General features: G+C 44.6%; 1 protein-coding gene across 1 annotated transcript in view; it reads right to left on the bottom strand.

Moving 5' to 3' along the window:
• The window catches only part of LOC121271724 (ras-related C3 botulinum toxin substrate 1-like), a 68,799-nt gene that overhangs the window by 15,421 nt on the left and 39,906 nt on the right, over positions 1-13,472 (bottom strand). Inside the window, exons 2-5 of the mRNA XM_041177911.1 lie at positions 12,603-12,674; positions 10,041-10,158; positions 7,339-7,401; positions 5,060-5,219 (exon numbers count right to left, since the gene is read on the bottom strand). Coding sequence (XP_041033845.1) covers positions 5,060-5,219; positions 7,339-7,401; positions 10,041-10,158; positions 12,603-12,674 — 413 coding nt within the window. The remainder of the gene's footprint in view (positions 1-5,059; positions 5,220-7,338; positions 7,402-10,040; positions 10,159-12,602; positions 12,675-13,472) is intronic.

Raw genomic sequence — 13,472 nt, forward strand, 5'->3', positions numbered from 1 at the left:
AAGGGTAAGCACTCTGAAATAACATGAACATGTAACACCCCCTTGTGGGGTGGGGAAAAAGGATCAAGAATGGGATAACAAGGAGGGAAAAAAACAATGAATAAAAAAATAAAAATAAGTGGATAAAAAATAAAAATGTATTTTGAAAAAAGGGATTAAACAAAAAAGGTTGGGTGGGGGGGCAGTGGGAGGTGAAGATAGAGGACAGGGTTCACGGTCTAAAGTTGTGGAGCTCAATGTTAAGTACGGAAGGCTGTGAAGTGCCTAACTGGAAGATGAGGTGCTGTTCCTCCAGTTTGCGTTAGGCTTCACTGGAACATTGCAGCAGGCCAAGGATGGACATGTGGGCACGAGGGCAGGGTGGTGTGTTGAGACAGCAAGTGACAGGGAGGTCTGAGTCATGCTTGCGGACAGACCGATGGTGTTCCACAAAGTGGTCGCCCAGTCTGCGTTTGGCCTCTTCAATGTAGAGGAGACCACATTGGGAGCAGCAAATGCAGTAGACTAAATTCTAGGAGGTGCAAGTGAAATGCTGCTTCACCTGAAAGGAGTGTTTGGGCCTTTGGATTGGCAAGGAGGGCGGAGATAAAGGAGCAAGTGTTACAATTGCATGGGAAGGTACCTTGGGAAGGGGATGAGATGTTGGGGGTGATTGAAGAGTAGAGCAGGGTGTCCCAGTGGGAACAGTCCCTACGGAATGTTGTAAGGGTGGGTGAGGGGAAGATGTGTTTGGTGGTGGCATTGTGCTGAAGTTGGCGGAAGATGATCCTTTGAATGCAGAGGCTGGTGGGCTGAAAAGTGAGGACATGGAAGATCCTATCATGGTTCTGGGAGGGAGAGGAAGGTGTGAGGGCAGAGGCACAGGAGATGGGTCGGACATGGATGAGGGCCCTGTCAACCACAGTGGGTGGGAAACGTCGGTTAAAGGAGGAAGACATGTCAGAAGCGCCAACTGTAAAGTGGCATCATTGAAACAGATGCGATGAAGGCAAAGTAACTGAGACAATGGGATGGAGTCCTTACAAGAAAGTGTGAGCAGCTGTAGTCGAGGTAGCTGTGGGAGTTGGTGAGCTTGTAATAAATATTGGTGGACTGTCTATCACCAGAAATGGAGGCAGAGAGATCAAGGAAGGGAAAGAGGTGTCGGAGATGGACCATGTGAAGGTGATAGAGGGATGGAAATTGGAAGCAAAATTGATAAACTTTTCCAGGTCCAGACGAGAGCAAGAAGCGGCACTGAAACAGTCATCAATGTATCGGAGGAAGAGTTGTGGGGCAGGGGACTGCCTGAGTAGGACTGGAACAAGGAATGTTCCACATAACCCATAAAGAGACAGGCATAACTGGGGCCCATGCAGGTACCCATAGCCACACCTTTTATTTGGAGGAAGTGAGAGGAGTTAAAAAGGAGAAATTGTTCAGTGAGAGAACAAGTTCAGCCAGATGGAGGAGTGATGGTGGACAGGGATTGTTTGGGCCTCTGTTCAAAGAACGAGTGGAGAGCCCTCACACCATCCTGGTGGGGGATGGAGGTGTAGAGGGGTTGGACGTTCATGGTGAAGAGGGGGTGGTTAGGGCCAGGGAACTGGAAATTGTTGATATGACGTAGGGCAGAGGAATCGTGGATGTAGGTGGGAAGAAACTGGACAAAGGGAGAGAGAACGGAGTCAAGATAGGTAGAAATGAGCTCCGCGGGGCAGGAACTGACATGATCGGTTTACCAGGACAGCCCTGTTTATGGATTTTGGGAAGGAGGTAGAAGTGGGCTGTCTGGGGTTGGGAAACTGAGGTTGGAAGCTGTGGAGGGAAGGTCTCCAGAGGAGATGAGGTCAGTGACAGCCTTGGAAACAATGGCTAGCCTATCCAATCTTTCCTCATAGCTGCAATTTTCAAGCACTGGCAACATTCTTGCAAATCTCCTCTGCACCCTTTCCAGAGCAGTTATGTCCTTCCTGTAATGTGGTGACCAGAACTGCACACAAAATTCCAGCTGTGGCCTAATCAACGTTTTATACAGTCCATCATTACATCCTTGCTTTTGTTTTCAATGCCTTGCCCAATAAAGGAAAGCATCCCATACGCTTTCTTGACCACCTTGTCCACATGTCCTGCCACCTTCGAGGACTTATGGACATGCACGCCAAAAGTTAACTCTGTTTCTCGCTCCACAGATTCTGCCAGACTCAGTTTGTGTTTCTTTTAGCGTCACGGTGCATAGACTGAAAAGCAGTCCACCTGGGGCGGGGAGAAGGTGGAGAGAAAGCTAGCTGTGCCATGGAAATGAGGACTGAAGGCATCACAAAAGGTAGTGATTAATTTGCAAACTTGACTGTTTTTCACTCCCATGGGTCAGCCATGAATTGGTTGGAAACTCGCACTTCAGAGTCACAAGGTTCCAGGTTCAAGTTTCATTCCAGGGCGCGAGCACAAAAATTGATGCTGATGCTCCAGCGCAGTGCCGAGGGAGTGCTGCACTGTCTTTTGGACAAGACATTAAACTGAGGCCCCATCTGCCTGCTCGGGTGGGAGGAAAGATCCCATGGCACAATTTCGAAGAAGAGTAGGGGAGCTTTCCCTGGTGTCCTGGCCAATACTTATCAATCACTAAAGGCGCATTATCTGCTCATTATCATTGTGGGAGCTTGCTGTGTGCAAACTGGCTGCTGTATTTCCAAAATTACAACGGCGACCACACTTCAACAATACTTAATTGGTTTTAAAGGGCTTCTAGATGTCCGGTGGTGATGAAAGCCGCCATATAAATGGAAGTCTTTCCTGTCGTTGTGCCTGCACTGGGATCCCTGAAGAACAATCCAATTGATTTCACTCCTCTCCCCAAATGCCCCATGTAACTTCTGCCCTTTCAGGCTACATTTGTAAATTTCCAAAATGAAGATTTCGAAATAATCCAATTTTTTTTTTGTTTCAGCTAACCCTAACAACAAGGGAAAAGCTAACCCAGTAAAAATCTACAAGATGGAAGGGAAAGAGAAAAAAAAGCAGCATTGGGTAATTGCTTCTTGTGTAATTCCCTGGCAAAAAAAAAACTTAGCATGTTTGTCTTCCGTTAATTGGTTCCCCATTCCTGTAATTCTAGAGAGCGATTACTTGAGTTGCTGATAGCTCCATTATTAATACTGCACTCACTGATGGAGATTTGCTACCAGCTCAGGACTGATGTTCCTTGATGAGAACAATGAATTGAAAGCTGTGCCTTTTGGTAGGAAGCCATTGGCCTACTGCAAGACCTGTATTAGCCTTGAGAGAATGGTATCCTTCTGGGTGTGAGCATTGCACAGACAGTCCAGGGGAAGTTTTGTCCCATCCTCAAACCAAGGCAGGTAACAGGATGCATGACCACGTGGTCAGCTGAGGCTCTCCCAACATGGAATGGTCCATCTTATCTGCCCCACTTGTCCTGCCCTACCCATTCACACACATCTGTACAAATCTGTTGGGAAGAAACAAAAAAAAAACAGGGTGAAAGGAAACTGGGGATTTTTTTTTCTTCAGCCACCGAAGACAAACCAAGGAAACTCTGATCATGCCTGACTGGTGACATGAACTGCCCAAACGATGCATCTACCTTCTATCAGAAAAGGGTCAAAATCGCCTGTCATTGCCTCGGGACCTCACAGCCAATGATGTGATTTTTGAAGTGGAGCCGCCTTTGTAATGTGGGAAACGCAGCAGCCAATCTGCACGGGTCAAACTCCCATGGACAACAATGTGATAACGACCAAATAACCTGTTCTTGTGATGTCGATTGAGGGATAAATATTGGCCAGGACACAGGGGATAGCTCCCATGCCCTTCTTTGAAATAGTGCCACGGGATATTTTAAGTCCGCCGGAGACGGCGCCTCATCTAAAATATGGCAACCCCGACAGTGTGGCACTCCCTTGGTATTGCAATGGAGCGTTAGCTTAGGTTTTGCTGCTCAAGTTCTGAAGTGGGACTTGAACCCAGAACTTTTTGATCCAGAGGCCAGTGTGATACCCGCTGAGCCACGACTGACAATGTCCAGTTCTCTTTTGACTATTTGCGGTGAATCCGCAATCGCTGAGACCACTCCAAGTGCTCGGCTACAGAGAGGCAGATATTCAATCAGAGCATCATCTGAAGGCAAAACTGCAATTGTGCACAACCTTATTCCGGGAACTATTGTACACAAATTTTTTTTTTTTTTTAAAAACTGGTTCTCTGTTGGCCCTGATCAGCACTTTTGGATGAACATGAGGGATCTGAGAATCTAAGTTTTCTTTTCATAGAAGTCTGATGCATATAATGGAGAATGAGGAACTGCAAGGAAAATGTCCCTTTTAACTATTCGTTCCTATTAAGTAACATGTTCCAAAACTTGAAGTAATTAACCCTTCTGACACAATGTGCATTAGGTGTCCAGGGTAGTTTCGAGTATTCAAATCTCTCCATGGCCTGGCTCCCCCCGCCGTCTCCGTAATCTCCTCCAGTTCCTTCAACACTCCTCCAGTCCTTGCCTCTTGCACACTTTTGAATTTCATCACTGAAACCGGTAGCCACACCTTCAGCTTCTGAGACCCTAAGTTCTGGAATTCCCTCCCTAAACCTTGGCCAAGATGCTCATCAAAATCTTTGACCAAATTTTTGGTCACCTCTCCTAATACCTCTCACGAGGCTTGGTGTTGGATTTTGCTTGACAACTGGTTAGTACTTTGGGATGTTTTACAACATTTAAAAAAAAAAAGGTGCTGTATAACTGCAAGTTGCTGTCGTTAGCCACAACTGAGGCAGCACTGTGACAGACGAATATTAGAACTCCAACACACAATAGTATAGCAAAGTGGAGTTCAATTGGCCTCCCTACATCTAACACATCCCTTAACGCTCCTGCGAAATATCTTTGGGTCATTTTACCACATTGAAAAAGACTTTGATTCAGTACGTGATAGTGTGGTCACCAAAACCTCACTAGGTTTCACTGGTTGAATGACACTGATTTACAAACAGCCCAACTAGTCACCACCATCAGCCCTTGTAGAGCAAATGCAGCATTGTCCCAAAGAAGGAGAAACCATACCAATCTCCTTTGTCATGGCAAGTCCTTGTGGATAGGTGATGGGTGCCAGCTTCTTTTCCTTGAGTTTCTCTATGGTGTCTTTGTCGTCCCTCAAATCCAGTTTGGTGCCTACGAGGATTATTGGAGTACTAGGACAGTGATGCCGCACCTCAGGATACCACTGAGAGAAGAACATAATAGTCAGCAAAATGGTCAACAACTCCTCAGTACAGCCATCAATACACTGCCTCGCATCTTCCTGACTTGCTATAGCATTTGAAAATCTTAATGTCATCGTCAACCAAGGCTTTTTTGTTTTTGGCACTCAAGGTCAGTAGTGTTTAACTTTGGCACTGGTTGGCAAGATACTTTCGCAGGTGAAAAAAGGTGCAGAGCAAGATGCTCTCTCTACCGGTGTCCCAATTATTTACTTTAGCCCAGGGCACAGAAAGACAACCCTTCAAAGAGCAGAATGAACTTTCCCATTCCCGCCACCCTCAATATCTCTAAATGGGGCCAGCTGTTTGTTAGTGAATCATATAGGGACTGTGAGAACCAGTCACTAGAAATTAGATTGACGTTTGATAGTACAGAGCTTGAATGTTGCTGAAAAGAGAGACATGTTATCAAAGCTTTTCACCTTACACTCATCAGGACAAACAAAAACTTCAAATTTCAAACAAGCACAACAATTTATACTGCAGGAGAAAAGGGTGCTGGCTGGTTGGCAAGTCAACTCTGATTGGCCGAGGTGTTGCCAAGGGGAAAGCAGCGGGGAACTATTGTTTCCCCAAACTCCCGGGTAATTGAAAAAGGGCTCAAGGTTTGAACATATTGCTTTGTTTGTTTGCCTTCGTTTGAATGAATGCCACTTCTAGTAAGTGTAAATGAGCCATGTTATGAGCTGGTTTGAAATTTGACATTAGTTTGTCCTGATGAGTGCAAAAATGAAAAAATTTGGCAACATGTCTCCCTTTTCAGCAATATTCATGAAATTGGATTGAAATGAACAAACCCACGACTAGCTTGTCCATATAATTGGTGCAATGAAGGGTCGAGAGAAAAAAAAAACATTCGACCTTAGTTTCAGTTGTTACATGCACAGAGACACCTGGAGCTAAAAACAGTGCCTGGAACTTCTACGATATTGCTGAGTAATGTGAACTCTGTGTTCGATTCCTCCTGAACCCCACAATATTCGTATATTTACTATTTAACTTTTTCCCTTTAAAAATACCATTTAATTGCTCAATTTTATGCAACTTTATTAATGTTTACATGCCTGCCAGGATTTATGGGGTAATTCATCTCCTGATTTGGACAGAAAGTAAAAATGGCAGGTTCAATCTTGCTAGATGGATTTGGTAAAAAAAAAAACCTGCCTAGATGTCAAACGGCAGGATGTGGTGTAGTGTGGTGGGGGAGTGGAGGGGGAGAAAGAAGAGAAATGGTGTATAAAGGAAGGAACTTCTCCCCAACACTGCAATTTCTCAGCTACATGAACAAGTCTATTTTAAACACAAAGACATGCTACACGATAATACACAACTTTGCATTATATGTGGTGTGCTTCATGAGCATTGACGCACAAAATTCTTAAAAGGGGCTTGACAGGGTGGATGCAGAGGAAAAAAAATGTTTCCCCAGATATTGGGGGAGGAGGGTCCACAGTCTCAGAATAAGGAGTCAGTCATACAGGCTGAGCAGAGGAAAAATATCCTGATGCAAAGGTTTGTGATTCCTACCCCACAGAGCTGTGGTTGCTTGGTATGTTCAAGACAGAGGTTAATGGATTTTCAGGTACTAAGGGAATGAAGAGACACGGGGACTATGCAGGAAGGTGGAGCTGAGATAGAAGATCAGCCATGATCCTAGTGAACGTAGAGCAGGCTCAGAGGACCAAATGCCTTACTCCCAACTCCTTACGCTCTTCTGGTCCCGCACTCCATATTTGGATGCCTTCCAGTGAATGCATTTAGAAGCCACCAGGGAATGGTTCAGCGTCAAAACCAAGGCGGCTCACCAACAATATCCACAAAGTTGCCAAGGCTGCTGTTTGGGGCAAACTATGGCAGCTATTTTGAAACCACGTGCAACAATTCCAATGAGCGCAGGAATGATCAAAGCAACACTGGAGCAAAATTCCCTGCATTAAGCAGGGATGTCTTGGAACCCAGCTGTTCCTTTTTACAAGTTTCAGCCATACCAACAAGATTGAACAGCTTTTGGATAAAATGATGGACAATGCTAGCAGAACAAGAACGACTGGTTTAAAAAAAACGAGATGCTTCAATGCTTACCTTGGCACGAACATTTTCAAATGATGCAGGACTGACCAACGAAAAACAGATCAAGAACACATCCTAGGAAGAAAAGAAAGTGAATCATCACCTCAGCAATTCAAGTTACACAGGATATATGGCGCAGAAAGAGGCCATTCGGCCCATACTGATGTTAACACTCTCAGAATTCAAGACCGGCCTACAAAAACAGGCCAGCCCGGGGAGATGGCCATTTCCTTGCACCAGACAACCTCATTGTTTTCCTTTCACTACTCCCCACCTCTCTTCGCCGAACAATTTTCTCTGCCTCCTCCTTTTTCCCACCATCCACCTTTCTTCTGTCAAAGTCGTTTAGTCATACCTGGATACAAGGCCATTGGTGGCTACCTTCATCCTATGCTTAACCATAAAACCCATGCTTCATACTCATACCTCAACAGTGAGCCTTGGGAGGTATTGTGACTATGGAGGCCAGTACAACCAAGAGCTCATTTTATATCCATGTACATGCATTTTCCAGCATCATTCACCTGAACGTCAATCAGGAACAGGAGCTCAGGCTGATTTTCACACCTCAACTCCTTCCACATCGCTTGGATCTGGTCTGTTTAGTTCAGAGTTACAGTGGGAACCAGTAGCTACCTACTGCTGAGCCTTTACTCAGAACCCCTCATCACCCAACCCAATAACCTAATGAGAAACTGTCGTTAAAAAGAAAAACTGGGGGGTGACCTGCTAGAGGTATTTAAGATTATGAAAAAATTTGTTATAGTGGATGTAGAGATGATGCTTCAACTTGCAGGTGAGACCAAAAATAGAGTCATAAATACAAGGTTGCCACATTCTGTCCCATGCTATGTTAGTGACTAAGTGTAAAGTTAGGAAAAATGACAGGCAAAATAAAAGATTTTTTAAAAAATGAATATTGAAGCTAGGAAATGTGTGCAAAGGGACCTGGATGCCCTTGTAGAATCACAGAAAATTAACATGTAGTAAAGTGAGATACCCTGTCCCTTTAAGACAAAGCAAGTTACTGATCATGTGACAGCACTGACGAATCACTATACAGCGCGGACAACTGGGAACTTAGTCTAGCTCTGGAGGTTTCTGAGTGAGCACGTATGATCTGGTGCTCTGCCCTATGTCTCAATAAACCACCACTGTTTATTCTTACATTGGTCTCTCCCCATTATTGATTGCAAGCAGCAATGAGGAGAACATAGGAAGGCGTGCAGTTAGAGTTCGATTGGCCAACAAACTCATTTACCAAAGACATAAAGGTCAAGAATGATGAGAGAATCAAGACCTGTTCCTAACCAAGCTTACTGTTTATGAGGAAAACTGAAAGAATTTCCAAGAGAGGATCAGCGAAGAATGGAGAGTGCATTTAGAGGAACGTAAGAGACAACGAAGAGGAAAGATGCAAGATCTACTACATACAACAAGGAGAGGAAGCTCAGGAGATTGGAGGAAGAAAAGCTTAAGATGGAGCACAAAGAGAAGGAATGCTGCGAAGCGTGAAAACTGGGAAGCGTGAATACCAGGAAAGACAACGGAAACAGGAAGAAACTGAAAGGGAGTGACACCAGCGAGATACAGAAATTGTAGAACAAGAGCGCCATAAAGAAGTAGAAGAAAGGAAATATGCCAAAGACCTGTTTTATACAAAGGACTAACAGCTCTGGAGTGATGGAGACTCTGATCGAGTTGGCTGTGGGGGGATTCCCACATTATAGAATGGGAATCCAAATGGAGACATGGTGGAACTAAGCAGAGTGGAGCCGGAGGGGGACACTCGTGGCTATGATGATGAGAGGCCAGCATCCAGTTGTGGGGATTCGACAGTACAGCAAGCAATTAGGAACGAAAATGCTACATTAGCTTTTGTTACAGAGGGATTAGACATCCAAAGAATCTAACTACAATTACTGGAGTAGGATGTGCAGGTTTGGTCTCCTTACCCACGGAAGGGCATACTTGTCCCAGAGGGAGAGAAACTAAGGTTTGCTAAATTGGTTCCTGGAATTAGACAATTGTCCTATGAGGAGCCCTACATTTCCTGGAGTTTAGAAGAATCAGAGGTGACCTAATTAAAACATATAAAATTCTTAAAGAGGCTTAACAGGGTAGATGCTAAGAAAATGTGGGGAATCTAGAACCCAGGGTAACAGTCTCAGAATAAAAAGGGTCGACCATTTAAGACTGAGATGAGGAGAAATTTCTTCACTCAAAGGGTCGTAAATTTGTGGAATTCTCTATCCCAGGGGGCTATGGATGCTCAGTCATTGAAAATACTCCAAGACAAAGATGGATAGATTTTTGAATACTTGAGGAACAAAGGAATACAAGGAAAGTGGAGTTCAGGTAGAAGATCAGTCTTAATCTTAATGAATGATGGAGCAGGCTCAAAGGGCAAAATGTCCTACTCCAGATCCTATTTCTTATGTATTTTTTCCACGTTCTTCTGTAAATCCAACAGGGAATTCAAGGGAAATTTCTTTACCCAGAGAGTGGCGAGAATGGGGTACATGGAGTAGCCGAGGTGAATGGTACATACGCATTAAACGCAAGGCTGGATAAGTACATGAGAAAGGAATACAAGGTCATGTTGATGGGGTTAGATGAAGAGGTGTGGGAAGAAGCTTGTGTGGAGCACAAATACCAGGACAGACCTGCTGGGCTGAACTGTGCTACATACTTCTTAACTGAGATCTACGTACAGTCTGTGGGTAGGAGAGTGGTCGAAGTCGATCATAATCCTCTTGTCCAGCCGTATCCCATAGCCCCAGGTTCACTGGCTTCCCATCGACCATCACATTGGCAGAATAGTTATCGAATCTGTAAGGAGGACATGATCAAACACTGTTGCAACAGAACTGGAATAGGGAGATGCAAGCGTAGTGTTACTGGACTAGTAATCCAGAGGCCTGGACTAATGCTGAGGTGGTGAGAGTTCAAATCCCACCAGGGCAGCTGGGGGAATTTAAAATTCAAAAGGAGTATGTCCAGACATTGCATCTTTTCTGATTAACATAAGCATGGGGGACCAATAGCTCTCTGGGTGCATTTGCCATGGCAACATCTCAAGCAATCAGGGCTAACTTGCCGACCAATCAGCACCCATTTCTCAGGCAGTATAAACTGTTGCTCCCTTTGAGATTTGCTATTCTTGCCTGACGATTGCAAGACGAAAAGCTTTGGCAGCACATGTCTCTTTTTTCAGCAATTAATCTGGGGAAAAGTGCTTGCCTTATTAATAATAATAATCACGAAACTAATGGATCATTAGAACACATTTGGTTCACTAATGTGCTTTAGGGGAGGGAATCTGCTATCTGGCCTACCTGGTCTGGCCTACAAGTGACTCCAGGCCCAGAGCAATGTGGTTGACTCTTAACTGCCCCTCTGAAATGGCTGAGCAAGCCCCTCAGTTCATGGTCTGCACTGTGATTCTGTGAATTGGGGATGCATAATAATTGTTGGCCTTGCCAGCAATGCCCACAAGCCAAAAGCGAATAAGAGAAAAAAATATATATATATATCCTTCGCTTAATTGCAGCCACTGCCATGGAATAGAAAGTATTCATTTAATAACTCTCAGCCATGGCTCCTTTTAGGTCTCTAATTGGCCCTACTCCTCCTTTTACCATTGTTTAAGCATCTTACTTCCAGGGTTTTTTTTTGAAGAAAGCACCTACCTCTTCACCGGCTTTTGTTTTTGGCAGAAGCAATTGGGCCTCAAAAGATCAGACGTTAGGCCACACCCACCATTAGAAAAATAATGCAAGGGTTAAAGGGACCTGGCAGCTGTTAGCATTGAGTCCAAGCTCTATGGCAGCCATTACCGCGTCAGAGCTCGAGACCCCACTCAGGTCGCGGCCCACAGTTTGGGAATCTCTGAACTCAGTGGGGGGGGGGGGATTGGTGGAAACTAGAAATACGTGCGTAACATATTTGCTGTGCATCTCATAGTCCTCATCTGGACATCACCGTTCTGTCCTGCCTCTGGGAGAATCTTAATCGGATATACTTTGATGCCATCGGTTAGCCAATTGTTGGATTGGACGTCGCTCCGGATGCGCAGCATTGCATGGAAGTTACAGCACGGAAACAGGCTGTCCAGCCCAACATGTCTGTGTTTATGCTGCACGTGATCCTATATATACACAACTTATATTTACATAGCACCTTTAGCTCAATTAAGCATCCGAAGGCATTTCACAAGGAGCATTATAAAGCTGAATCTGACACTGAGCCAAATAAGGAGAGATCAAAACAAATGGCCAAAAGCCTGTTTAAAAAGTGGGTGTCTTAGGAGCCTCTTAAAAGGGATGAAAGAGAGGAGCAGAGATTTAGGGAGGGAATGCTAGAGCTGTACGGCTGCCAGTGTTGGAGTAATTAAAATTGGGGATGCTCAAGAGGCCAGAATTAGGTGAACGTAGTTTTCTTGGGAGGGCTATGGAGCTGGAGGAGATTACAGAGATAGAGAGGGGAGGGGGAGATTACAGAGATAGAGAGTGCGGGGGGGGGGCGGGGGGAGATTACAGAGATAGAGAGGGGACGGGGCGTGGAGGGATTTCAAAACGTGGGTGAGAATTTTAAGAGAAAAAAAAAAGAGGCGTTGCTTTACTGGGAGCCAATGTAGGCCAGCGGGGAGATAGATGAACAGGTCTTGGTGCGAGTAAGCGGTTTTGGATGACTTCCAGTTTATGGAGGGTTGAATATGGAGAGTGACCAAGAGTGCAGTGGAATAGTTAAGTCTGGGAGGTAACAAAGGCATGGCTGAAATGGATGACTAAATTGAGTTTCGTTAGGTCCAGAGGTGGCAGGTATCCAAATAATCAGAACAATACGAATGCAGTGGGAAACCCATTTGCTCCAACTTCCTTTGAGCTAGGACAGATTCTCTAATCTCAGAAATAGCAGAAAACTCTCCTTGGGGGAGAAGAGAGTCCAAAACTAGACGACAGAAGTATAAAATGGTGACGAATAAATGCAATAATGGGTCGCGTGCAGCAAGAACACAGACATGTTGGGCTGGACAGCCTGTTTCTGTGCTGTAACTTCCATGTAATGCTGTACATCCGAAGCGACATCCAACCCAACAATTGGCTAACCGATGGCATCAAAGTATCCTTGTTTGGAGAAGTGAAATTTGTCCAATTCAAAATGGATGTGGTCTATACGCTGAGGAGAGTTCATTAGTCCTTGGAGGACGTTTTCTGAGCAAATCTTAAAATACTAATAAGAATTAAACTCATACCCAGCTTCAAGGTACTTACACGGTTGGGATGTATTCTCCTGGAAAGGCATTTGTCGTGTAACTGATCAGTAGACAGGTTTTACCCACGGCTCTGTGATAAAAGAAACACGGACACAGGTCATCAACATGAACAATGGCTAACCATCCTCATTTATCATGCTGTGTACAAATTGGTTGCTGTGCTTCCTACATTGCAACAGTGATTACGCTTCAATTGTTGATGATAGGCTGTGAAGTGCTTTGGGAAGTCCTGAAAGTGCTATATAAATGGATCATGAAGAGTGCTATATAAATGCAAATGTGTAAATTTTAAAAATGTAGATGTTGGAAATCTGAACCAGACAGAATGCTGGGAGATACACAGTCAGACCATAAGACGTAGGAGCAGGAGTAGGTCATTCGGCCCATCGAGTCTGCTCCGCCATTCAGTGAGACCATGGCTGACCTGATAATCCTGAAATCCACTTTCGTGCCTTTTCCCCATAACCCTCGATTCTCTTACTGATTAAAAATCTATCCATCTCAGCCTGGAATATACTTAACGACCCAGCCCCTACTGCCCTCTGCGGTAAAGAATTCCACAGATTGACTACCATCTGAGAGAAGTAATTCCTCCTTAATCTCAGTTTTAAACGGGCGACCCCCTTACTCTGAGATTATGCCCTCTGATCCTAGACTCTCCCACAAGGGGAAACAACCTCTCAGCATCTACCCTGTCAAGACCCCTAAGAATCTTATATGTTTCAATAAGGTCGCCTCTCATTTAGGACTAAGAGAAAAAGACAGATCATGGCATTTTGTGTGATGGACCAGAGGGTGCATACAAGCATCTCCCCCTTCCTTTTAAAAAAAAAATCTTTGTAAATGTTAGCTACTGTGCTGTGCTTTT

This window comes from Carcharodon carcharias, chromosome 31, assembly GCF_017639515.1.
Source record: "Carcharodon carcharias isolate sCarCar2 chromosome 31, sCarCar2.pri, whole genome shotgun sequence".
Lineage (NCBI taxonomy): Eukaryota > Metazoa > Chordata > Chondrichthyes > Lamniformes > Lamnidae > Carcharodon > Carcharodon carcharias.